The sequence below is a fragment of the Peromyscus eremicus genome, chromosome 8b (assembly GCF_949786415.1).
Source record: "Peromyscus eremicus chromosome 8b, PerEre_H2_v1, whole genome shotgun sequence".
NCBI classification, from domain to species: Eukaryota; Metazoa; Chordata; class Mammalia; order Rodentia; family Cricetidae; genus Peromyscus; species Peromyscus eremicus.
Genome location: NC_081424.1, coordinates 21,981,877 through 22,009,288, shown reverse-complemented (window position 1 = coordinate 22,009,288; position 27,412 = coordinate 21,981,877). Strand labels below are relative to the sequence as shown.

Sequence of the window (27,412 nt, the reverse complement as noted above, 5' to 3'; positions counted from 1 at the left end):
TGGGATATTCTTTCTTTCTGTATAAAAAAATTGTCTTTGTGGCTGGGCATGGCGGCTCCTGCCTGTAAGCCCAGCCTTTGAGAGTGGTAGCAGGAGAATGAAGAGTTGTTTGAGGTTATTCTTGCCTACACAGTGGTGTGAGGCTAGAGTGAGCTATCTTAGACTCTATCTCAAAAACAAAACAAAACCAAAAAACGATTTTTGCTTCTGCAACACTGTATACTTGTTTAGCTGTAATTTCTGTATCTTTCACTGAGACTCTCGATCTAATACTGTGGATTTGGTCCTGGGCCGGCACCCCCCTCCCCCAACTCCACCTGGCACTGTTTTTAGTTTATAGAACATTTGGTCTTTTGACATCTCAACTCACACATTTCTCAGGCATCAAAACTTAGTATGTCACAAGTTGATCTCTGGGATCTCCTATTCCCCCCTATAAAAGCAAACAAAGTAAATCTGGTTCCTGTCTCCTTAAGTGGCTTATCCATCTCTTTAGTTGCTTAAGTCTGAAAGTCATTTTTTTTTCATTGTTTTTCAAACAGTAATTTATCTTATTATGACTAAATTAAGCAAGATGGGAAATTAAATATAATGAATTAAGTGAAATTCGTCTTAATTCACAGTGTCATTATTAACATTGAAGAAAATTAGTCTAGACATCACTGTATGTGTGTGCAGGCAGTAGGATGCATACACAGAAATAAATTCAGTTATGAAGATGGAATCATGAGTGCCACTTTAAATTATAATTGAGTTCTACAGGAAGGAAAAGACACCCTAGCGAGATGGAAGAAATTGCTGAATTTCAAGTAACTTTTCTTTTTTTTTTTTTTTTTTTCACTTCACTAAGTACTTTCCTCAGGATCCCTGTAAGGTTAAGCAGTAAAATTATGTAAAACCCTTCAAGAGATTTGAGCCTCATCTTTCATTTTCAGACAGAATTGATTGACTCTACTATGAGTGATGAAGACATTAATGTTTCCTTTGGCCTCCCATTCCTCTTGTCTCTATCTGTCTTAGTCTGTTTTATGTTGTTGTAACAAAATCCCAGAGGCAGGGTAATTATGAAGCATTTTATTTGCTTCATGACTCTCATGGTTGGAAGGTCTGAACAGTATGGTGTTGGTGTCTGAGCCACAGCCCCTAGCTGTGCGATAATAGGAAGAAGAAACAGAAAGGGAACCCGCCATGCCCAGAAGGCAGAACTCCTGTGGCAGGGTAGGAAGCTGGAAGGGGTGGGGGTTTCTGAACCAGTCTTGCTGTGTTTATTACAATTACTGTCTTGTGATAAAACTAACCAGGACCTTATTGGGAACTGAAATGGGCCTGCGGGGAACTCAGATTTGAAGGTGACATCCCACTGACTTCCTGACCTTGCTTTAGGCCCTACCTGTTCAAAGCTCTTCCACTTAGCAAGTGTCTACAAAATGAATCCTTGGGCAGTGCACCCAAACTACATAAATCACAGCACCTCCCATGAACCTCTCTCCTCCCGCCGGTGTGTTAGAAGTTAGCTGCCTTGCCTAATTCTGAACCTGCCCTCACCAATCAGCATCATCCTCTCCTCTTTACCCAAGAAAGAGAGTAAGTGGAGTGTCTCAGTATAGTGCCTTTTATATATAACGTAACACATACCTTTTCTTTTTCTTCTTCTTCTTTTTTTTTTTTTTTGAGACAGGGCATCTCTATGTAGACCAGGCTGGCCTCAAACTCACCGGAAATCCACCTGCCTCAGTTTCCTGAGTGAATATCTGCAATTTCAAACTTTACATTTTGGGGGCTGGAGAGATAGCTAATCAGTTAAGAGCACTTGCTGCTCTTCCATAGGACCTGGGTTCAATATCTAGCACCAACATGGAAGATTACAGATCACAACCATCAGTACCTCCAGGTCCTGGGAATCCAGTGCCATCTTCTGGCCCTCATGGGCACCAGGCATGCACATGGTATGGAGACATACATACAGGCAAAACACCCATACACAAAAGATAATAATAATAATAAAAAAATGACCCTTCTCCCCTTTGTGTATGCTGCTCCTGGGTACTGAGCACCTTAGAGCTGTGTTCTGTGCCACATGAGGGTGATCAATGATGAGGAAATACGATGTGATAATTACTCTCTCCAAGGTTCATATATTGATAATGTGAGGTAATTAATGCAGAAAAGGAACAATATTAAGCCTCCCTTCCATTTTCCCACATTGAAAACCAGAGGAGAGCTTCCCATAATCTGCACCCTCCTTTCCTGTGTCCATCCATCATTTCTTACTTTTTGAGCTTTAGTATCTGTGGAAGGCAGACTCCTTATCTCCCTGAAGCACAGTGCTCTTCACAGGCTCTACGCCTGTGTCTGATGCCATCAGCACTGACTTCGCTTTTCCAGACCCGTACGGAATGGCCATCCTGAAGGGGAAAGGTTGCTCAGTTATGCACCACAGACTGAGCCCCATTCCTGTGACCTTTGCCTTTATGGTTGTTCCCACACACTGAGTAATTCTGAACTTTTCTTGTCTACCCCGTCGCCAAGCATTTTTAAAAAAATATTTGCAAAATCTATCGGTAAATTAAGAATTACCTGAAAACTTTAATCTTTCTCAAGGGTTAGCAGTTTAGCTCTCCTAGTCATCAGGAGTATTTAGAGAAATATATTCTTCTTAGGATGTGTTATTTCAACATAAAAAGTGCTTATTTCATAGTTAAAAAAAGTTACAGCATCTGCCGGGCAGTGGTGGCACATGACTTTAGTCCCAGCACTCGGGAGGCAGAGGCAGGTGCATCTCTGGAGTACGAGGCCAACCTGGTCTGCAGAGCTAGTTCCAGGACAGCCAGAGCTATTACACAGATAACCCTGTCTAGAAAAAAAAAATACAACATCATTCAGTATTAACTCTTTTCATTATATCAGATTACAAATCATTTTAATCAGTAAAATGCCTTTGAAAACTTACATCTTATATAATTCTTAAATATATATTTAAACAATATAATTTAAAATGTTAATTTTCCAAAGCTTATTGTTTCCTTTGTTCTCATTGAGATTGTAATATCTAATATCAATTTATTGTCAGTTTTCTTCAAAACTAAGAAATCTACTTTGTGCAACAGCTTATGAATGATTGGTTTTCTTTTTATTTTACATCTACCCACCAATAGTAAATTTTGTATGAGAATAATGAGGTTTTGTGAAGAATTAGCATTTTTTCAAACAAGACAAATAATGCTTTATTTAGATCACCAAGAATAATGTTTCACAGAAAGGGAACAGTTACAAACTCTATAGTTGCAAATTCTCTTTTACTGTCAGTATTGATTTTCCCCTAAAATACTGAGATGACCCTATGTCCATGTGCTGAACTCACTCACATGTGCTGAACAGTTCTCTAGTCTCGTCACATTAGAAAAGTCTTCAAAAACATTTGAATGCTAAGAAATATCTACACAGTGTGGTTCTTGCCAACAGCCTACTGTGATGTCTGACAGACAGCCTAACCCATGTATATCTTCATGAATGTTCCCTCCGAACACAGCAGCGGCTGCTTCTTGCTGTCACACACAGCCTGTGCAATAGCATGTATGTTTGTTTGTTTGTTTTTAATTAACTAAGCCACTTTACCTCCCTACGAGCATGACAACCACACATAGCTCAGGAAGTCATTCTTAACAAAAAAACTACAGTATGCGAACACCTCAAATACCCAAGCCTGCCCTCTCTCCGAGCCCCTCCTCCCCCAGGGTGGGCCCACCTAGACCAGAAAACACCAAGCCAGGTGGAGAGGCTGTGTTTACAGAGCCCTCAAAACTTTAACAGATTGTCCTGGGGTTCTTGCTGCTGTAGTGCGCCTCACAGGCGGAGACATACGCCGACTCCAGGAAGAACTCAGCCTGGTATTCTGCTAAAAACCTCAGAAAGAGATCCAAGTGCTTCAGTAACGCTTTCAGATTCTTCTCAGAGAAGGACATCTTCCCAAGAATCTCTGGAAGTTTCACAAACAATCGCAGTAAATGCTGGGCGCCATAAATGTATGAGGGAGGAGGTGGCTGGTGTCCTGGTGGGTAATTGTCGGGCACAAGCTTCCAGGAGAGGACCTCATTTATTTCCTCACTTGTCCCTTCCAAGCCAGCAAACATAGCACTCCCTTCCGTCCCTAGAGCCAGAGCAATGGGGGAAGGTGATGCGCCGTGCACAGGTGTCTTTTGCAAGTGCGGGAACAGCTTGGGCACACTGCGCTTGGCCTGAGGTGAGGCCCGGTCCTCGGACTGCCAGTGGGAGGTGTGTCGCATGGACCTCCGGGGAGCCCGGGGCGCTTCCGCCTCCGCTTTGCGCCTCTTGGGGGCAGCCGGCCCCGCCACGGGCTGGCTCTCCGAGGAGGGCTGGGGTGTGGACGGGCCAGGCCAGGGCCCCTCCTGGCTCCTGGCTGGGTCGGTGGTGGCTTTCTCCTCCGTGGGAAAGAAAAAGGTGGAGGAGGTCACCATCTCATACTGTGCCTGTTCCTGGGGGTAGAGCAGCACCAAGGGCAGCGCGTGGTCGAAGGTGATGCGCAGCCCGTCCGCCATCTCCCTGCAGAGGCCCACGCTCCTCTCGGGCGCTGCGCGCTGGGGCTGCGGCCGGCGGTCCCCCGAGGCCAGCGCGCTGGCCGAGAAGTGGCGCACGTAGCACTCCAGGATGGCCCCCACGTTGGTCTGGCACGGCAGCCTCACCAACCGCCGCCTGCGGTTGATGTAGTAACAGTCGTCCGCCAGCCGCTGCTGGAGCACTTCCGGGATGGGGATGCGGACGGCCCTTTCGTCCGGTTCCCGTTTCGCGTGCAGCTCCAGCTCTTTCTTGCCCTTAGGCTTCGGATCGATCTCCCCGTGTTCACTCACGTCCTCGTCCTTCTCCTCACCGTCGTCCCTGGGGGCACAGCCGAGGGTGCTCATCTTTTTTTTCACGGTTCCCGACAGTCGCCCCCGACCACCGGCAGCGCGTTCCCCCTGGTGTCTGGGCTCCTCGGGCGGGCTGCTGCCTTTCTGGCTGGTTCACGCTGTAACCTGAGACTTCATCTATACCGCGGAGGCCGAGGGTTTTAGGCTGCCACCTCCTGCCTCAGCCATTAAAACGATCAGAGTCTGGAACTTTGAGCCAGTTTTGTCTTCCTCAGCAACAACATGACGTTCTTAGCGATGCGCAGCACTTGCGCCCGGGCGGGGGTCAAGCAGGAAGCGCAGCACTTTCTGGGTAGAATGGGAATTCAGTTCCTTTTCCTTAAGGTCCAACCTCTATATGACCAGAGGAGAAAAAGTAAAATACTAATTGTAGAAATAAATTTAGGCTAGAAAGTGGTTGTTTTAACAGATAATAAACTTAGTTGAGTGTTAATATTCCATCAGAGCAAATCACCTAATTATGTATTCCCAGTAACCCATTTGGGTGGTGGGCTAAAGTTAAATCTGATTACATTAGTAATGGGAAATAGTTAAAATTAACTGATAAAAAGTATTTTTAGTATCAGAAACTAGAATATAATCTTGACTACAAATTTGTCATTTTTACAATTTATGTACGTGCACACATTTGCACATGTCCATATACACACACACTCAGTACTTTTTGTTCTTTATATTAATTTAAATGATCATATGTTGACACTCAGTACTTTTTGTTCTTTATATTGATTTACATGATCATCTGTTGCTAATTGATTAAACAGTGAATACATGTTTTATTGTATAGGTAGATGCCTCAGGATTTATAAAATTAGGATTTATGAAATTTTAAATTAAAACCATAGATAAAGTCGTGGACAAATGTAACTGCTTTACAACAAAATTCTCAGAACTGGTCTTGTCGATATCAAAGGATTGGCACATTTTCAAACTATACATTTCTGTCTACCCTCTTAGCTCTGTCTGTCTTACCATTTGTGACTGTCTGCATTCTGCCAACTTCATGAAATTTATTTCTTCCACCAATTCAGGAAATATTTAAGTCTCCACCAAGCACTGGAGAGTCTGTGTATGTGTGTGTGTGTGTGTGTGTGTGTGTGTGTGTGTGTGTATGTGTTTACATTCTTTTGATTTGGGATTTTTTTCTCTTTGCTGAATTTTTTCTCTTCCATCTACTTTTTTTATTTTATTTTATTTTAAAGCTAGGTCTTCAGTCCTCTGTTAATTCTCTCTAAAGTGGTTTCAATGATCATTTTTCTTTTTTTAATTACTGTTGTTTTTAAGTTTGTTTCTTTTCTGATACAGCAGTCATGCTATGTAGCCCAGGCTATCCACCTTCTGCCTTCACTGCCAAGTGGTGGGCATTACAGATGTGTGCACTTCACCTGCCAATGATCACCAGTGATCAGTTCTTTATAACCCTGTGTCTGTGTACCCAGGCTTAGGCATTGCTTTGAGCACACACACAGCTTCTACTGAAATTCAGATTTGCAAAATATGTAAATTCATCAATCTCAGTATGCTCCTAATCTATACACATATATACATATATACATATATACATATGTATACACACATATATATATACATACAAAGTAAACTGCAGCTGCAGGTGGTGCCAGAACCTTTCTGCAATTCAGATCTGCATTTGGTGAGTAGAGCTAGGTGAAAAGACTGTCTAAAGTTTCCCCTCATTCTTCAATGCTCATGCTCATGCAGAATCCTGGAGGCAAACTGACTCTGCCCCTTCTTTCTTTTATAGATCTTCAGACTTATGTGTATAATTGGTGTGCGTGGCTACCGTTTGTATAAATCATGTCCCAATTTTGGTTTTGACTGTCAGGCAGGGAAGTTTTCTCCAATGCTGTGGGATGAAAACTTTCATGTCAAAGAAATGAAATGTGGTTAAGTAAGATATATATGCACAACCAAGCACAGGCAATATACAAGTGTATATTTATGTGATGCTTACATTCTATAATATATGATTGGGGTTTGTAAAGGCATACTTTATAGAATTTATGACAGTGTACAAACAGATTTAAATGATTGGTAAAAATGAAGCGTACTTCTTTCCTGAATGCACTGAATTAACAGCCGGAGAAAGTGGCAGAGGAAGGAGGGGCTTGTGACTAGGGGAAGATCCGGATAAACTGAGAATGTGTTCAGGTGGAGGACATGATGCCCAAGGCCAAAGCATCCAGAATCACTCCTCTTACCCTAGGGAAGTACCTGCCTCCTCATTCCTGGTGGTCTGTAATATTTTAAAAGAAGCATGCAGTATTTCTAATAAAAACAGAGTTATTCAGAGATTTGCCTTGGGCTATGCAAAAGCTTCTAAAGGATACATTAAAACAAGGGATCCATTTTTTTATCAAAATATATATTATAAAATAAGTGAAAGGGTTAGTTTCTAATTTCACAGATTTTATTCAGATGCCTGAAACATTTCACATTCATTTATATTTCTAGTAGTGAATGAGAGAAAGGGGAAGTGAAGGGGTGGGAGAGATAGGAGATGAAAGGGGTGTGGGAAGGCAGTCTAGAGCAAGCAGGGAGGAAGAGGGAAGAAGTGTGAAAGAAAAGGGAATGAAGGCGGAGCAGAGGGGAAAAGATGTGAAAGCTGGATAAGTTTCAGCATGTGTTAGTCTTTTCCGCTTCTGTGAGAAAATAATGAGCAGAAACAAGTCTCTAGGAGAGACTTGTTTTGGCTCCCGATTTCCTAGGTTTCAGTGGATGGTGAGCAGCCGTGACTGTCCACAGTCCTCCGGAGGAAGGACAGGGTGAGGCAGCTGCTTCCCTAAAGGCAGCTAGAAGAGCATGGGAGGGGAGGTCTGGGTGACATGTTCCTTCACAGGCACATCCACACAGACCTACTTCCTTCAATTAGGTTCTGCCTTCTGGTTTCCACAGTCTCCTACTTATCGACTCAAGAATCCACGAAAGGAAATCCACTGATTAGGTCATCACCTTCATGGCCAGTCATTTCCAAAAGGCCCACCTCTGAACACTGCCCTGGAGACCAAATCTGTACAGCACATGGGGGCCATTGGGCAGGTGTGTGTGTGTGGGTGTGTGTGTGTGGGATGTTTAATAACCAAAACTGTAACAAGATACAGGATGAAAGTGGAGGGAATGTGGATGGATATGTGAGAACAATGAGTACATCGGCAGAAAGAACTAAGGTAATGTGTGGTAGTTTTAAATCTCAGCTTTTCCTATGTTAGTTTAGTAGGTTCCTTTTGCATACAAGGCAGACAGTCTTTCTTAGGGACTTGGATGCTTGGAATTTAGATTTCCTCTGCTCTCCTCCCCTCATTATAGTTTTTATTACATTGTTGATCGGATCATCCTTGAAACCTGACATTACCATGGCTTTATTAATATTATTCATTGATGGGTTAAGTAACAGTGCAGTATGGCTGTATTATTCTTCCTACAACTTGATTTTTATTTAATATCTGTATGATTTTATAGTTGCCTTATTTTGTAAGTATCTTCTACTAAAGTATCTTAAGACCATCCCCAAAACATAAACTGTTCCTTCCCTGATACTATCATGCTTACACAAAGCCATGAAGTCCTAGGCATATGCACAGATTCTAATTTAAGTTACTTCATTTTGGAACAATTCCCTAAGGTGGTTATTTTCAGGCTCTTTTAAAAAACAGTTGACACAAATAGGGCACAGGAAAAAGAAATCTATTTGCTTCAGATGGTATTACTAATTTGTGCAGCTGGAATTTGAATCTGCGCTTACTGAGGGTCCCATTTCCATTATCCTAGACAGACACACACACACACACACACATACACACACCCCTGCTATATTAATTCCTTTTCTCATCCTGTGATGATGGTTACTAAAATACTTTACAGAGCCAAGCATGGCTAGTACAGTTCTCACCTCTACATGTGACTCTGAAGTTTTATCTGGCATTTTCCACTTTACTACATTCTATCACCTTTTGCTTCCTATTCAAAGACTTAACCTGCTAGGGTTCTGTGTCTAACCTCCAGTCCTGTGTCTAAAGCTGGTTTTTGTGGGGTTTGAGCTCCCAGTGAGTTGTATTAGTTTTTGGTGCTAGTTGGGCATTCTTAGGAGTTGCTAAGGGGTTCTCTAAACCCTAGCCATTTCCCTCCCTACAGCCAACAGTTACTTACTTTACTGCTTATTGGTTCAGTGATACAAGGAGAACATTTACTCGTCTACATATGGGAGGGGTACTCTAGAATACCTCTCAGGACTGCCTGTCCTGTGAGCTTTTCTAGAAAAGCGTTAGCTGACATTCACTACTGACAACGGATCGGCCTCCACGTCCACCGAAGTCCAACTTGGTAAACTCAGGAGCCGTGGGCGGGATTAGTGGAGCCTGCATGCTCCCCTAACTAGGTACCTGCGTCCCCCTGAAAAGCCTACCTCAGCTCGGGTGAGGATTCCGGAAGCGGCACCTCGGCTGCTCCCCGCAGGACTCCTGGCCAATGGCAGTCCCGAACTTCTCACCCCAGTTGTCGACGGCTTTTACAACCCGGGAGGTGGGGGTGGGGACCCTGAGAATCCTGTTAGTTTCAGTTTTCGCCGGATTTGTCTGGTTTACTTCCTGGATCTCTAAGCGCCTCCCTCCTCCCTGCAGGAGGGAACGTTTCAGTTTGGAGGAAATGGCTCCAGGACTGGTTCATCCAGCCCTCCCCGAAGGGCCAGACAACCAAGGAAAAGAATGGATTCTGTTTTTAGTAGAAGGAGACTGTGCGTTATTATTTTCTAAAACAGAATTACGTCGGGAGTGGGCAAGTGTTGTCACCCCCAATTCCCCGGGAGCTTTCTGACCCGGGGGCTCAAACGTCAGGGGCAAAGGAGCCACAGAGCCCTCTTCTGGTAGGCTGTAGTGCAGCGGCAGCCTCACAAAAAGGAAACAAAAAGAGGCTGAAACACCAAATCCCTGGCTGAACAAAGCAGTGTTGGTAGGTGGGTGGGAAAAGCAGCAGGTGGCTGCCGGGGTCACCATAGCAACCAAGAACAGCCCAAGACTTTCTTAGGCTCTCTCTTACCTGGGCGGAGACACACTGGTGGACCTGATTGGCCGTTTTTAGTTGGAGGAGGACTGGCTTGGGCTTCTTCCCCTTCCCCCTACCATTTTGATAGCTCTGCCTGGATTGATCCTTTTCCTTCATTTTATTTGCATACTTCCATCCAGCCAATCAAGGCCAAACTCGCAACCTGGCAGCCCTATAAATTTGGATGCTGTGGGGCTTCCGAGCCAGTTGTCGCCTGAGCCAATGGAGAAGGAACAGGAGGGAAGGTGTCAGAGCTAGCTCCTGGCGCCATTGGGGAGCTGGGCCCCAAGACTTAAGAACTTTGGTCTTTGTCAGATTGCTCGTGAGAGAGGGAAGATTCTTGTCAAGACTCACAAGGCTTAAGACTCACAAAAAGCTCTCAACCCTCCAAGTCTCTACCTTCATCAAGAAGCACCAGGAGCACGGCCTCCAGGACCCAACCCGCGGAGAGACATAGCTGTTTGAGCCTTGAAAGACTCCATGCTCTGCCTGGCTGCTAGCTTAGTTAGCTGTGGTAAAAAAAAACACCCTGACCAATAACAATTTGGTGAAGAGAGGGTTTATTTACCTTACACTCCCACATCCAAGTCCTTGGGGCAGGAACTGAAGCAGAGGCCACAGAAGGGTACTGCTTACTGGCTTGTTCAGCCTGCTTGCTTTTATATTCACCAGGGCCTTCAGCCCAAGGGGTGGTACTGACACCCAGTGACTGGAGCCCTCCCACATCAAACATCAATCTAGAAAATTCTAGACAGGCTTACCCTCAGGCCGGCATTTTCACAATGGGGCTTTCCTGCTCCAAAATGACTGTGGTTGGTATTGAGTTGATATAAAGCTAGCCAGCACAGCTGTAGGGCATTTGTCTCTGCAGCTGCTTCCAGCCTCCAAGACCTGTGGCCCCACCCCTGGATCCATCCCATAGCTCCAGGCTTCAGGGCGGTCTGCTACTCCTTATTTGTCAGCTCTCAGCTGACACCTGAACCTCCTAAGAGTTTTGTGCTATGGACCCTTCCCAGGGCTGTAACACTTCTCCTGGTAATGGCTCTCAGCAAGTATCCCACTGCTATTGAGAGTTCAAACCTCTTTCATTTAAATCCTTCGTGGGGATCCCTTTTAAGTTGCTTTATCCCATTTACAGGTTGTTAATTCTGAGCTTACGGAGTACTGGAGTACTTCTTATTTGTACCCTTTGCTGTCTGCCCACTCTCTTCTTGGAGAAGGCTGGGCCAAGAAAGAAGCTGTCTGAAACATAATCAGACCTTCAATTATGTGTGCTCGTTACACTCAGCTATCGGAGGAAAGTGGCACTTCTGTGGAATAAGGTTACACTGACCCTAAGAACACAGTAAATTTTACGAACATATGAATTATATGTGCAGCATAATCTCTAGTTTATATGAAATGTTCTCTAGCTACAGAAGAAAAAAATCACTATGTCTGGCTTATAGATGTGACTGCGTGCTGCGCCTGCTGCTCTTTTGACCACGTAGATTTCTAAGAGGGGAATCTTAAAGGACAGCATCTGGTCACTCACTCTGTCTGGAAAGAGGAGCATTTCGGTATTAATTTTAAAGCTTTATGGGCCATGGCTGATGACTGGAACGGGTGTCAGGGGCTCAGAAGACGCCCCTTAGGAGGTGTATTAAGACGATGGGTTGAGTATAAGCACTTCTGACTCCCCTAGGATTCAATGGATAGTTTCCAAACCTATGGACACACAGATGGACCTGATTAAACTAAATGAGTCACAAAACAAAAGCCATGAATCTAGGAAAGGGACTGGTAGGGATAAGGGAGGCTTGGCAGGTAAGAGGGATATTGGGGAGTGAGTAATTGGATTGCATCACATACTCATGAAATTGTCAAATGATGAAGTGAATTAAAATAAAAAGAGAAGATCAATGGAAAAGTAAATAGAGGGTTCCCTGAGAATAATTCACATTTTTCGTGGTGTATACATCATAGTTATTGATGAGTTTTTTTTTGGGGGGGGGTTGTTTTTGTTTGTTTGTTTTTGTTCATGGTTTTGGTTTTCTGAGACAGGATTTCTCTGTATAATAGCCCTAGCTGTCCTGGAACTCACTCTGTAGACCAGGCTGGCCTCGAACTCACAGAGATCTGCCTGCCTCTGCCTCCTGAGTGCTGGGATTAAAGGTGTGTGCCACCACCAAACGGCCTATTGATGAGTTTTATGAAGATGTTTTGATTTAAATGTATCATGTACTTTGACCATATTCATCCCTGTACCCTCATCTTTCTCCTTCCTTCTCGTCTCCTTCCTATTCCCAGATTGTTTCATTTGCTACATTTTTTTGAGTGAGTTTATTTTGCTTAACACAATCTCTAGTTTTATCCATTTTCCTGCAAATGACATAATTTCCTTCTCTTTTAATGGCTGATTGAAACTCCACATTGTGTGTTCATACCACATTTCTTTCCTGTTCATTTGTTAACATGTGCCGAGGCTAGTTCCATGACTTGAATCTTGTGAATATTGCATTAAAGATGGGCAGGTATGGCTGTAGCTTGCTGACTTAGATTCTTTTGGATATATTCCCAGAAGTGGTACATCTGGATTTTATGATGTTTTTTTTTTTCCTTTTTTTGCAGTTTTGTGAGGAGTGCGGGGAGTTTACCCACCAACCCCACAGTTCCCCAGTTTTCTTGAGTGTGAGCAGCAGGAAATATTAGATAGAAGGATTTAGATTGTGGAGATAAACAGATAGAAAGTAAAGAATAGCCTCGAGAGGGCCTGGAACCTATTCCAAGGAGCCCTAACTGTCTCTGCCCCAGAGATGCCAACAGGTGGAGCAAAAGACCTCCCCCCAGCACAGCCAAGTGCAGACACCTGCACTCAGGCCCATGGTCCTAATCATTCTTTCTATACAGATCTACTGAGTAAAGCCACAAGGAACCTGAAAACGGGCTCCCAAAGAGGAGCATCCACATTGATCCCCATGGTTGCAGGATAATTCCTATTCCCACCAGTAATAAAGTATGAATTCCCTTTATTCCCCCATTTTCAACATCTTTTATTGTTATTTATTTTCTTAATTACTGCTATCAGATTAATAAAATATTATATACTTTTGCATTTCCCTGATGGGTAAGGATGTTGAATATTCATGGATTTTTTTTTTTGGGGGGGCAGGATTTCATGTAATCTACATTGGATTATAACTCCTTCTATAGTTGAGAGTGCTCTTGAACTGATTGTCCAGCCTCCACCTTCCAAGTTCTGGGATTATGCCACTGGGCTTGGTTTATGTGCTGTTGGAGGCCAAAGCAAGAACTATGGGTGACAGGCAAGCACTCTACCAGCCAAGCTATGCATTTCTTTGTTTTATTTTGTTTTTCGAGACAGGGTTTCTCCGTGTAGTTTTAGTGCCTGTCCTGGATCTCACTCTGTAGACCAGGCTGGCTTCGAACTCACAGAGATCCACCTGGAGCTATGCCTTTCTTTGTCATTAGTCATTGATACCTAATTATGTGAAAGCTTATCATCCTATTTGTTCGTTAATTTTTTGGATTGTTTGCTTTTGGGGTATTGACTTTCATTTTTTTGTTTTAGTTCTTATACATGCTATGCATGATTTCTCTGACAGATGTATAGCTGGCAGAGATCTTGTACAGCTCTGTAGGTTATCTCATCACTTAGTTGTTTCCTTTGCTGTGTAAAAACAATGAAGTTTTGTGCAATTTCATTTCTTAGTTTTTGGTATTGCTGCCTGAGGTATTCAATTTTTTTTTTTTTGTAGAAATTTGGGATCTAACCCCCACCCCCACTTTTTTTCTGTGAAAAAGGTCATTGGAATTTCTGTGGGGGTTATCTGGATCTGGAGATTACTTTTGGCAATATAGGCAGTTTTGCAATATTAATTCTTATGAATATGGGTGGTCTTGCAGATAAAAATAATCCTATACTTAAGAGATCTTGACAGACTCTCCAGGAAACTAAGAAGTGATAAACACTTTCAGTAAAGGAGAAGGATTTGAAGTTAACCGTGCAGAAATCAGTGCCTTTCTTATGGACTAGAAGTAAAAGTGTTAGGAAGAAATCACAAAGGAAAAAAAAAAAAATACTAGCTCTAAGCCTAACCTAGGAAGCCAGAGACCCCTGTAATGAAAATTTTCAAACACTGAGCAGGGCAATTGAGAGAATAATTTTGCCTTACATGAATTCTCAGTAAAGGGCTGCTTACTTCTGTGAAGGAGACAAAATAATCCCTTTGGTAACGGGTCACCTTTTCCTCAGCTCCTCTTGAGCCTGCCCAAATGGGATGATGGGATCATTCTGACCCCACGAGAGCTTGCTGTTATTTTTGTCAAAATAGGAACAAAATGGGATTTTTTTTTAAAAAACAAAAACAATTGGATTTACTCCAAAATTCTAGGAATTTGTGTGCAGTTCTTACAGTGCATTTTGCCAGATGCTCTTGTAGTCCTCAGTCTGCCACTGAAATGTGAACTAGTGGGGAGTTTGCTGGGTTTTTTAAAGCCCAAATGATGGACTTGCTCAGGATGTGGAGACTGTGATTCAGGTTTTATTTCTGCTGTGGATCACACAGAACTAACAGAGTTGATAAGTAGTTCAGGGTAATATACAAACAGTATCTGTCGCTCCCAAAGCTCAGAGGCAAAAATGATGCATCATACTTATTGGTGGTAAACTCTAGAAGATGTAGCAACTTATGAAGCATTTTAGGGTTACCATTTAAACCCTTCCTACCAATGGTATTTGGAAGTTTTACTGAGATGGTTAGCATCTCAATATTTAAGAATCTCTTACCCTCTGGTTGTTAAAACATGTAAGAGGGAGGTACTTCCTCCTCATTCAGTTACTATTGTGTTAACATTAGAATAGCCCTTCCTGATGGCGTCTTACATGGCACCACATTTGAGACTGTCTTGCACTAAGTTTGGGAAATATGGCAGCTGCCTTGCTGTCCATACTAGAGGGAAGCACGTGCTTTCTGTATGCATGTCGAACAAGTCAGCAGGACAGTTTTATAGGCAATGTTGATGCATTCTTTTAAAGAGAGTTTATATGATAATATATTTCATTGCACATAATGAACAGATGCATTATATATTAAAACTGGGCATAGGAAACTTAACACTGGATAGATTAGACAGAAATTCCAGTTCTCCAGTTATGTATGAGAAGTTTGTTTACAGCAGCACACATCTGTTTTTAGTATTTCACAGGGTTTTGGTAGCAACAATAAAGATGTATGTAGCTTCTGCTATTACAAGAAGTCTTAGGAAAACCTCTTAGCTGTTCATTGACACCTTGCTTTTCTCCTTTTCAAGTATGTACAAATATGGCTCTTAAGTTGGGATTGTTTTTATTTTGGAATATACTTTAGGGATTTCTGTATTTCTTTATAAAAGAACTACCTTTGGCAGCCAGGGAGAAAAAATATATAATGATGTTGAGGGCTGTGTAAAAAGTCATCCTCTAAAGGTACTTCAGATGTCTAATGGAGATGAAGATGCAGCATTTGGTACCCAAGGTGAGGTTAGCCATTTGCGATGTTGTCAGTAAGCGTGATTCAGTTGAGGTTAGCTATTTTACTGAGCATGTCCACAGCTGTCCAGATGCTCTCCTAGTCACAAAAGGTTTCAAGTCCTCCACGTTTAGTCTCATGCCATGATTAAAAAAGACTTCTATAGGCAGACAAGCTCTTCTGTGTGTATCACCTTCATTCAACAACTCATATTCCCAAGAGTACTGATTGTTTGGCTTCTTGGGAACCGCAAGGTCAGAATTTAGTGCCTTACTTGTACCCTGTTTTGTGTTTTGAGATAGAGAATAAGGTTGTTGCTTAGTCTTTGTCTGTCTTCTGATATAAAGAAGTTTCTCTAGACAAAAGTGATCCAATAAGACATTGCCTAAGATGGTTTTGTGGGGCAGCAATCCCTTTCTTTCTAATCATATTAGACTACTCATATATACAGTCTTTTAAGACTTAAGTTTAATTTGCTGTTGATAACATTACATAAATTTACTTTAAATGAGTTTTTTTTTGTATTTTTTTCATTCTAAGAAGTTCTGAAAATGTTTATGATTTACCAGTGACTTTGGGTTTAAGAAAGGTAATTGATGAATTTCTTTGGAATAGTTTTGTTGTTGTTTTGACAGGATCTCATTCCTGAAGAAATATTTCTGAATACAACCTTGTTATTTTAAATGTAAAAGAAGCATCCCCCCTGCACATTTGAATTGGGTTGAACAAAAATCAAACCTAATGGTTTGTTGCTAATGAATCTCATATGTAAGATTTGAAATATATTTGCTAATCATTTTTCTGATTTACTATACAGAAAGAATACTGAAATAATATGTATACTTTTATTAACTTTGTTAACTTAGATTTAATATCACATTGGCAAAGATAATATTATTTTACTGAAGTGCTATTTCCTTCTATGTTTAGTCTGTCTGCTGTTTTATACAAATATGCTGGTATAATTAGTGAGCCATTAAGATTTGTTTATTAGATGAATGCATAATTAAGGAGCAAATGGCATTAGCTGTTATCAAGTCTGGCAAGAATCTGTATGCATCACCATTAAAATGTACTTGCCTATTAGTATTCTGCATCTATTTACGAGTCACATATGAATTTGTACTTCTTATGACTATAATGATATACTCTTCCTCATTATCCACTGTAGCATAACACTTGTTTTTAATGAAATACTAAAATAATTATTAAATAAAATTTAAACATGCAGTTTAATAAATTGTTATGACCACTTACCCATGCAATCCTAATCAAGTAAGAATTTGCTAGTACTATTGGACTTTGTTTTTCATGGCTACTTTTTTCCCCCAGTGGTTCTATTATTTGGATTTTTTATGGTATTTAAACATTTTTTAATGTTTTATTGTCTAGACATATATTCCTAGACAACATTTTAATTTGTTGTTTCATGGGCTTTATGTTAATGATAGCATAGACTATATATCCTGTCGTATTTGGCTTCTTCTATGTAGCATTATGTTATTAAAATTATTATTACATGTATGTATAGTTTAATTTAACTGTCATATACTATTCCATTATATAAGTATGCCATGTTTTGGCTATATATTGTGCCATTAAGTGTATATTTAAGGTTTTTCCTGTTTGAGCTGTTGTTAGCAATTCATATAGCATGTAGAACATTAATTACATATATATGCATGCATCTGTGTGTGTGTGTGTGTGTGTGTGTGTGTGTGTGTGTGTAATTCCCAGACAAGACAAAGGTCTTTTAAAATTTCCTATCTGATTCAACGACATTCTTGTTTATCTTTGTATAAGTATCAAGTTGTTTTAGTTGTTATGCCTCTATACTAAGTTACCAGGAGTGGTAAGGAAAGACTTTTGTTCATTAAAAAAATATCCTGCTTGCTTTCTGACCTTCTCTTTGCCACATAAAATTTAAAGGCAGCTTGTCACACTGATCCCACTACTGGGATTATAATTATCATTGTGTTCATTCTGTAATCAACACTGAATGAATTGGCATCTTTATAATACCAAATTTTCTAATCTATAAACATATTATATATCTCCATTTAATTAAGTATTGTTTAATTATGCTCGTTAAGGTTTTATAGTTTTTCCCGTAGAAGATTTACAGCTTTGGGGGACTTGTTTTCATCTTACAGTGTTTTGTGTAGCATATATATTACAGTGTGACTGCATCCCCGAGTGACTGATTGCAGAAGTGATATAAGGTCAGATCCTTAACCTCGTTTGTTCCTGGTTCTTGATGGATGAAATGTTGACAGTGACTGTATTTGTGGTGTTAACTACTAAGTGAAGTGTGTTACACCTCTCCCAATATTGGAAAGTAGTAAGCACTTGATAGGGAGAATTATCTATTGAGTTATAAAAATTATTTGATTAATTCTTTAAAATTATTTTAATTCACTGTTACTATAGTGAAAGTAGTTTTGATTATAATATATTTAAATTGAATTCACATTTTTTGCTAAATTTAGCATGCAGGTAGGATCTGTGCCTGCTTACTGTAATACTTAAGTTTTTCAGTCTTATACCAATAGCTGTCTTCATATAAATCCTATGCTTTTCATGTTTTAAAAGATATTATATGCTTTGCTATTTTTAGAAAGCTTTCTTTTTTCATGGCAATGTTTAATTGCTCATTACTAAATGTACTATATAACTAAATGTACAGGGTTTTCGAAGTATTATCATACTGGCTTCCCTACATAATTCTTGTAAGTACGTGCCTCTCTCTCTCTCTCTCTCTCTCTCTCTCTCTCTCTCTCTCTCTCTCTCTCTCTCTCTCTCTCTCTGTGTGTGTGTGTGTGTGTGTGTGTGTACATAACATTTCTCCTGTAACTTTTAGTTGTTTTCTTATTACCTGAATGGCAGGATCATACTTTTAGTTGCTTATGTATTGACCTTGGAGTTTCTACTGTGGTTCTCTCCCTCTTAATATCGGGATGGGGGTAAGGGTGAGGGTGGGGTTGAGGGTGGGAGTGGGGTGGGGAGAACTACATGCTAGGATGTGCAGTGAATACCTCAAATTTTGCATCCTATTAAAGCCTGTATATACTATACTTTTTCTATGCTATAATAAATATTTTATTTATAAATTAAGTATAAGAGATTGACAGTAATTGGTTTGAGTAATTCTAATTGTATACTTTAAGATTTATTTGAATATTATCTTTTCTCTGAGAATAGGCCATTTTGCCTCTCTGGGCATTCTTCTTGTAATAATGTAAGATTAGATATCATACTTGTCTGCTGAGATGAAATGTTGTGAATGACTACAGTTAAGCTACTCTGTAAGTGTTGATCTAACAACCAAACCAATTACTGCATGAGTAATGGGCAGGTAGCATGTACAGGGGACAGGTCCTAAGCCATGTAACGCTGCATCAGAACATACCACTCAGAACATCTAACCAGCCCTCTCTAATGTACTCAGCTGGTTAGAGGGAGATTATAGGTTCTGTCTGTACTTAACCAGAGAGCATCAGGGGATTAGTGAAACCTGTAAGGATTATGTCCTTAATTAAGTCACCAGCCTGTGACGGCGTCCTAGCCTAAAAAGCAGGCATGCCCTCTGTGCGAGCCCCCCCCCTCTCCTTCCGTATTTCCACCATCCGCACGGTCTTCTCTCTCTCTCCCTCTCTCCCTCTCCCTCTCTCCCTCTCTCCCTCTCTCCCTCTCTCCCAATAAAGCCAGATTTATCTCTACCTTATAATTTCAGTTTCTTGTATTATTTTATTTTTTTGCAGATAACTCATGTTGTTAATATGTATATTTATTTATACATGTTATATATTCTACCTTTTACACATATACATATTTATGGGATAATGTGTAGGCAGAAGTTTCTCTCCTGACTGCTTGTTCCCAAATACCTGACAGCTGCTTCCCAAATAATTGACTTGGAGGCTTAATATTACTTATAAATGCCCAGTTGGTAACTCAGGCTTATTACTGAATAGCTCTTACACTTAAATTAACCCATAATTCTTATCTATATTTAGCCATGTGGCTTGGTACCTTTTCTCAGTGCAGCATTCTTTCTCATTTTGCTCCTCCTGTGTCTGGTGGCTGCTCCTGGACTCTGCCCTTCCTCTTCCCAGAATTCTGCTAGTCTGGTTGATCTGCCTATACTTCCTATAATAAAATGGCCAGTTAGCATTTTATTAAACCAATTTAAGTGACTGTGGAGGGCCCCAAACAGCTTGATCACACAGCAGCCATGACAGGCTTAGGGGCCTAGACACAGCTTCCGTGACAGGCTTACTGGCAGGCAACACCCAGATCCAGGAAAAGCCTTAAGCTGATACCACCCAGGGATCCACTCAGGGATGAGGAAGTACCTAACATCCTAACATTCCAACCATTAGATAAGGTGGTCAGATGTCCTTGAGTCTAGCAGACACCTATTTTTGTTTTACAGATACCCCTAGACAATTGTCAGCCAATCAGAGTCCTGGACCCTGGAAATCCCCCTCACCCCAACCTCTGCTATGATAAAAACTCTGCCCCACCTGAGCTCAGTCAGGGCTCTGCTCTTACCGCTGTGTCTGACAGATAGAGGGTCCAAGCTCTAGAGCTTGAAATAAAGGCTCTTTGCTTTTACATTTGGGATTCTGTTTCCGTGGTGGTCTTTTGGGGGTCCCCGAGATCTGTGCATAACTGTGACAAATCTTTACAGTGTACCAAAGCATTATCCCACAGCAGTAATGTGTGCATTTTAATACATTATATGTTATGCCCAGATTGTAGGCACCCCAAAAAACCACCAAGAAGACCGAATCACATATGTAAAATCTAAGAGCCTTGATTTTCAAACTCTGAACTTGGTGTCTCTGTCTGATGCAGTGGTGAGAGCAGAGAGCCCTGAGCTCAGGTGGGGTAAAGTTTTTATCATAGTAGAGGTTGGGATGAGGGGATTTCTGAGGGTTCAGGAGCCTGATTGGCTGACATTTGTCTAGGGGTATCTGTAAAACAGAAATAGGTATGTGCTAGACTCAGAGACATCTGGCCACCTTATCTAACCTTATCTAATGGTTAGACTGTTTGGGATGTCAGGCACTTCCACTTAGAGGCAGGCCCTCCCTGGGTGGGGTCAGCTTATGGCTTTTCCTGGGTCTGGGTGTTGCCTGCCAGTAAGCCTGTGACTGCAGCTGTGTCTGGGCCTCTAATAGGCCTGTCATGGCAGCTGTGTGGTCAAGCTGTTTTGGGCCCCCTGCATTATACAATGTATGATGTCAGATCAGGGCAATTGCTGCATCCCACTTGTACCATGTATTGTTTATCTGTGTTGGGAACATTTAGAATCCTGTCTACTGGTTATATTTTTATTTTTAATTAATTAATTTTTTTTTAGAGTTTCATACATGAATTACAATAGACGAGTCTGGAACCATCATGATTACTGATGTTATCTGGATCCCTGATATTCCGTTGGTCTCGTCTCATTACCTTACCTTTCTCGTCCCACTCTGTCTACTTTGGCCCCTTTATGGTTGTTCCATTATGCTGGAAATGCTCCCCTCTTTGGCTCTTTGTTCAAGCCATACGCTCTTTTGGACACCTCTCCCGCGTAGCTCTGAGACTTACTCTTCTCTTGTGCTTTGCTGGCTTGTTAACATCTCAGGGTTCTTTTCCGATCGATCGCTTTAGCTGATATCCCACAGCGATCCATTTCTCCTACTCCGTTGTAGCAGCCGCTTTTGTTCTTCACTGTTTCAGGTGTATCTGTCTGCAGCTCTACTCCCCAAACTTCCTTCAAGACTTCGGGTTTCTATAACTCACCAGGCTATCATTGGTGGAACAAACTAATCTTGGAAATGATGAGGGATAGACTAGGAGCGTCCAGACTGTGAAAGCACCCCTATAATCAAATAAAAACACTGACCTCTTTTCTAAATAACATTCAAAGCCTACTGTTTATGTTGGGAAGTTAAACATTATTAATAATCCTTGTTTTTTTTTTTTAATTTGCCAAGTCACTATAAACAAATGCAACATCTGATAATGGCAGTTTGTTTGTTCTTGAAGATAACACACGCTGAAAGTCATGCACCACGATAAAATCGAAACTATGCATATATACAAATAGGGAGAACATGCAGATGGTTTTTTTACATGATACTTGGACATGAACTTGTAATCTATAAAATTCATGCTCAGAAATTGAGCAAGTTAAAAAACCAATGCAATGATCCTCATGTTCTAAGGAGCTTAAAATGTTGTCCTTGGGTTTTCATAGCTACCCTATGCTCCTACTTTAGGTATTTATCTGTCTGATAGAATTAATAAAATTAAGAACCATGGGTGCATCAGGCGTGGCATCTGCTTTTTCTGTTTAGAAGCAGCCATGAGGTTCTTTGCAGCAGATGGAAGGACAGGAGCAACCATGGGCTGACTTGACTTTATTTGCATTTAACTGTTTTTTTTCTGTCTTGTGAAGGCATGTTTCTACTTTTCAGTGTTAAATGGTACTGGTGGAGAATATTCATACCCAGCTGCCTTTCTTAAGACTTTCCTATCCACCATTAGCTGGACTTGGCAGAAGGCAGATAGCTCTTTCCAGAAGCTGGGGTAGCCTGGCTTAGCAGAGCCTGCCCTGGAGTCCTTCTTAGGCCACCAGTATTATCTCATCTGTTTCACAGCAAAATATTCTTATTTGTAAATTCTTAGACCTTTTAAAAGAATAAAAAGCCCCCCCTTTCTTAAAAAATGGGGAGGATGGATTTTTTTTTTTCTTGTGACCCTAATGGGAATCTCATTAAATGATTTTGCTCCATTACATATTCATGTTATGAATTACCTCAAGACAGACTTTAATAATACACTTGTCATTTTCTTCTCTTAATGTACTGTATTTGGTTGAATATGATGCTCTTTTGATTTATTGTGTAGTTAATTTTTTAAACTTTGAACTACTACTGGTGCTTGCATGATTTTAAAAATCTTACATCATCTGTTGGTCTTAATTATTCATCATCTAATGAGAATTTGGTTCAGTTATGAATTTGTTCATAAATAGAGTTGCTCCAATTCCCATGAATCACCTCATAGCCCACCAAGAACCCCTCTCCTTTCATATGTTAATTTAGAGAGCAATTGATGCTCATTTGCATCATCAATTCAATGATTTAGTAGGCTGAAAGAAGAAAAAGGTTGGCTAGATTCTACCCAATCTTTTTTTTTTTTTGTATGTGTGTGTGTGTGTGTGTGTGTGTGTGTGTGTGTGTGTGTGTATTTGTTTGTGACAAGTTCCTCCTGCTTGGTTGACCTAAGCATCTTCTATCATCCTTGATTCTTCCCTTTACACCCCATCTTTGGTCCAGTAGGAATTCCCATGTCTTTGTTAGACAACAGACTCTTTTCTACCTGCCTCTCAGCCACACCCCTCTGCACTGACAGGCCTCTGCTGTGAAGGTTAGTGCATCTGGATGGGATAGGAACACAAACGCAGCCTCCCTGAGCCCCTGCACGAATAAGATAAATGTATGGTTTTACCCTGTACCTGACTTCTTGACACAAAGGCTGTGACAGATCAAATCACATGGAGAACTTACCACCGTCTTCTGAAAACCCGTAAAAGTCGGAAAGTTTCAAGGATTTCACAGACGGTTCCCTCTCTTCTTCAGGTCTTCTGTCATGTTGTACACGGCAGCCCTCTCTTTATGCTGTCTCTTTTACTGAGGTTCCTCTCAAGGTGTTTACAGGAATATCCTTCTGGTTCTCTGCCTACCACGCTGTAGGCATAACCGCACTGGGATGTCTTGTTTGTTTGATTGGTTGGTTGGTTTTGGTTTTTACGTAAGACTCAGGTTCTCATGAGAAGAGCCTTTACCCTGTTGCACATCTCCTTAGCTCCTTTTCGTACTAATTTTTCTAGCTGCCATTGGCTGAACTTGAACTTGGTTTGTGTTTAAAACTATCTATTGTGTAGCCTTTTCTCCTTTCTCCGAGGTTTGGGTTGGGAGCAGCTCAGTCTTTAACTAGATGTCTAATCTTCCCTTTTCTTCCACCTACGTTGAATCTAAACAGTAGCTCAGTTCATCTCTCAACTTCTGTATGTTGAGTGGAATATTTTTCTATATCATTGGAGTGGATTTTGCTTTGGTTTTATATCCTTTGAAATATTGTAGCCAGGTTCTAGACAATGTCATCAAATGGCTATTTTTGATAAAAATCTTAATTTATTTATGTATGCTTTGAATAGGTAAAACATGTAGTGTGCCAAAGTCTGAAATTCATATGATTTCTAAAGACATGAAAAGGTAGTAAGTTAGTAATAGTTTAGTGAACCTCCATGTACGACTCATAATATATCAATATTCTGTATCATTTTGGGAACCTTTGGGTATCTATCTGGCCAAAAGCTCATTAGGTAGGCATCCCTCACGGGACCATGGGAATCTGCTATATATTCTTTCCTTTTTCCCACTTCCTTCCAGATCTCCCTTACCTCTCTACACAACCAACTTCATGTTCTAGCTCTTCATCTCCTCCTCTCAAAAAAAGCCAAAGATCCAAAACAGATAAACTAAAAATATCAAGCATTAAGACAAAACAAACAAACAAACAAAAACAAAAAATCAAAAACAAACAAACAAACAAAAAACCCAAAACAACAAAACAAAATCATACAACGAAACATGGAGTCCATTTTGTGTTGGCCAACTGTTCCTGGGCACAAAGCCTGCCTTGAAGTGTGGTTGATATACCAGTGACACTTCATGAGAGAAAAGTGACTTCCCTTTTGCCAGTGGCTATCAACTGCAGATAGCTTCTTGGTTGGGGTGGGAGTCCATGTCGACTTCTCCCTCTCAGTGCTGGGATGCGGTCGGGCTTGAACCTGTGCAGGCCTGTGTATGCTACCACAGTCTCTGGGAGTTCATGTGTGCATCATCAGTCCTGCTGTGTCTGGAAGACACTGTTTCCTTGGAGTCATCTGTCCCCAATGGCTCTTACAATATTTCTGCCTCCTGTTTTCCACGGATCCCTGAGCCTTGAAGGGAAGGCTTTGATGGAGACATCCCATTTAGAACTGAGTGCTCCACAGTCTGTCACTCTGTGCACATTGTCCAGTCATGGGTCTCCGTGTTAGTTCCCATCTGATGCAAGAGGAAGCTTCTCTGATGGGGGTCGAGTGAGGCACTGATTTCTGAGATTTCCACTTCATAACCTCAGCTTTTCATTTCCACAAAGTCAGTTTTGATCCTGCCACTTTAACACTGCCCTTTTATTCAGTGAATGTGTCTTAGATTAGTGGTAAAATTACCATTTCATCATTCCTTCTGCAATTAATTATTGAAAGAAACTTTATGGTAATTTGTACTTTGAATGGATTCATTAATATTTCCTGATGAATCTTTAAGTAACAGTTGAGAAAAATGAACTATATTTGTTGTTACTGCAATTTTTTTTTTTAAGACAGGATCCTCTATATTCCAAACTGGCCTTGAATCTATGACAGTCTTCCTGTCTCAGCTTCCTGAGTGCAGGATTACAGGTGCCCACCGTGAGCCTGGCTAAGAAGAATGTTCTCATATTCGTGCTGTTATAAAGTTTGAAAAGTCTGGATTGAAAATTAAGAATAACTTCTGAAGCAGAGATTACAACTCTAAATATTTAAAAATATATCTGAGTGTTCAGTGTGGTAACTCATGCCTATAATTCCAGCAATTGCAAAGCTGAGGCAGGAGGATTGCTGTAAGTCTGGGACCAGCTTATGCTGCACAGTGAGTTCCAGGCTAACCTGGGCTATGAAGTGAGACTGTTTGAAAACACAGACAAACTTGAAATAACTATGTAGACATTCTTATGAGATTGGTGTCTCAAGGCTCAGGTATTACTTTGAAATCTTAAGAATATCCACACTGGACTTCACATGATGCTACTTTTCTTCTCCTGTAGGTTATTAAGTGTGGTGTGCTGTGATCTGGATGCTCTTCTCTTACTGGAGGCTCAGTATCAAGTATCCAACATGTTACTACATGCTCAGGAAGAAAATACCTTTGAGATCTCCGAGAACCACAGGTTCGGAAACAAAACAAAACAAAAGGCGGCATTAGAATGATACTGTCAGCAGTTTTCCTTACAAATGATTTGAAACTAATTTTCTGTATAATTTTTATACTGCCTGAATTACTGCATTAAAACAGCAGAGTAAAAAGCCATTTAAGCATGAATGTCACAGGAAGATGATGATATACGTTTTTTTTTGGAGAGTGCTACATTTATCATTTGTTCCTTTTGTCTTCGTATTTTTTCCCTTAGTTTTCAGGAACTCCTGCCACTTTTCAGTTCCCATCACTTTGTACAGTGACCCTCTGAGGAAAAATGGCGGCAGTTACATCTCTCCTGGAGCCATTCTGTGCCCCGTTTCCTAATTATGTCAGCTTATAGTCATGCCTTCTGATTATTTGCCAAGTGAATTTTTCATCATTTTTATTTTCCTACTAATAAATCACACTTGCCATTACCTCAGTTTGGCTGACATTTATAGAATACACACTCAACAGCTGTTATCACTCTCTTGTCTGTAACTCAGAACATAGTAGTGCACTTCCTTCCTACCCAGGCCATGGACAGTTATATCATTTGATGTTGACATATGATATAGAAGGAAAACATTAGTAGTTTCAGAATCTGTTCATCAGCAATGTGTACGTTGTAGATTTGGGGCACTGTCTCTAGGACACAGGAGAAACTCATGTCTCGTGTCTCCTTGGTTGCGAGCCTAGTCTTCAATGGCTGAGCCATCTTTCCATCTCAGGAGGAGCTTTCCTCCTCCCACCCCCTAAGACAGGGTTTCTCTGTAGCTTTGGAGCCTGTCCTGGAACTCACTCTGTCTGGAACAGACTGGCCTCAAACTCCCAGAGATCCACCTGCCCCTGCCTCCTGAGCGCTGGGATTAAAGGTGTGTGCCACCACCGCCCAGCAAGGAGGAACTTTCCTAAAGATGGTAGTTACTTCAGAAATAAAACATGTCCTAATCGTGTTTCTGTAAGTACAGGATCATTCATCAAGGAAATACTCTTTCTCTTAGTATTTCTTGATAGCAAAGAAGTGATGATACAAAAAATGAATGTAGCCTTCTGTACTATAAATATTCTGATAACTAATGTGTTTTGCAGATACCTTTTGTTTCTGTTTGTTTTGTTGTCTTTTTTTTTTCTCTTTGCAATCTAGTGACATGATTTAAAAAATCAAACCATAGTCAGTTAAGGAGACAGCAAAATTGATGTATATTCTCTTTCAGGGACTTTATAATTGATGGCTTATCAGTAGAGAGAAATCATGTTCTTGTAAGGATTAATCTCATTGGTGGGCCCTTAGAGCGGATTTTGCCTCCAAGGATGCTTGAGAAGGTGAGTGCCATATTTTGACATGTTTTAAAATGAAGTACCCAGCTGAAGTGGCACTAAACAACATTTTCCAAGTTTCTCTATACCAGGGTTCAATTTTTGTTGCTTGACAAACTTGCAAAACAGGTAAACACATTCAAAACAAAATAGTAGTGTTGCCTCCAAGAGCTCACGGGTTTCTGGTGGGTGTCCAAGAGCAGTAGATTATTGTTTTATTACCTACTTGTCATTCTTCTGAGTGTCATTGAGTATGTGAATTCTGAAGTCTTTCTCTTTCATGTCCCTTAACTGTTATATTTATTTATGTTTTGCAGTATGGAGTGTGTGTGGTCTTTATGGAGGGTGGTTGTTAAGAAGTTCCTTTCTGTGACTGCCTCCGTGGAAAAGATGAGCTAGAAATGATTGACAGAAGAAAAATAGTTTTGGGGTGGAGGGGATACAAGGCCTTTTAAAGATTGTATTTTCACTTTCATGAGAAAAAAAAAATAATCCCATCATTATCAGTTCAAATCACAAGAATAAGTTGTCATAGTCCAACTTGTAAAATTTCGAT

At 40.9% G+C, this 27,412-nt stretch overlaps 2 protein-coding genes across 2 annotated transcripts in view; one reads left to right on the top strand and one right to left on the bottom strand.

The window, feature by feature from the left end:
- Tbc1d32 (TBC1 domain family member 32) overlaps positions 1–27,412 on the top strand; it is a 206,097-nt gene that overhangs the window by 106,837 nt on the left and 71,848 nt on the right. Inside the window, exons 23-24 of the mRNA XM_059272587.1 lie at positions 25,406–25,528; positions 26,754–26,862. Coding sequence (XP_059128570.1) covers positions 25,406–25,528; positions 26,754–26,862 — 232 coding nt within the window. The remainder of the gene's footprint in view (positions 1–25,405; positions 25,529–26,753; positions 26,863–27,412) is intronic.
- LOC131918481 (male-specific lethal 3 homolog) lies at positions 3,199–9,921 on the bottom strand. Its single transcript, XM_059272586.1, has 2 exons — positions 9,346–9,921; positions 3,199–5,258 (listed from the first exon to the last, which is right to left on the bottom strand). The coding sequence occupies exon 2, from the start codon at positions 4,917–4,919 to the stop codon at positions 3,804–3,806; it is 1,116 nt and encodes a 371-aa protein (XP_059128569.1). The 5' UTR covers positions 4,920–5,258; positions 9,346–9,921; the 3' UTR covers positions 3,199–3,803.

Bases quoted from the DNA above. Each gene is read 5' to 3' on its own strand.
- LOC131918481 (XM_059272586.1), bottom strand. From the start codon at position 4,919: ATGAGCACCCTCGGCTGTGCCCCCAGGGACGACGGTGAGGAGAAGGAC.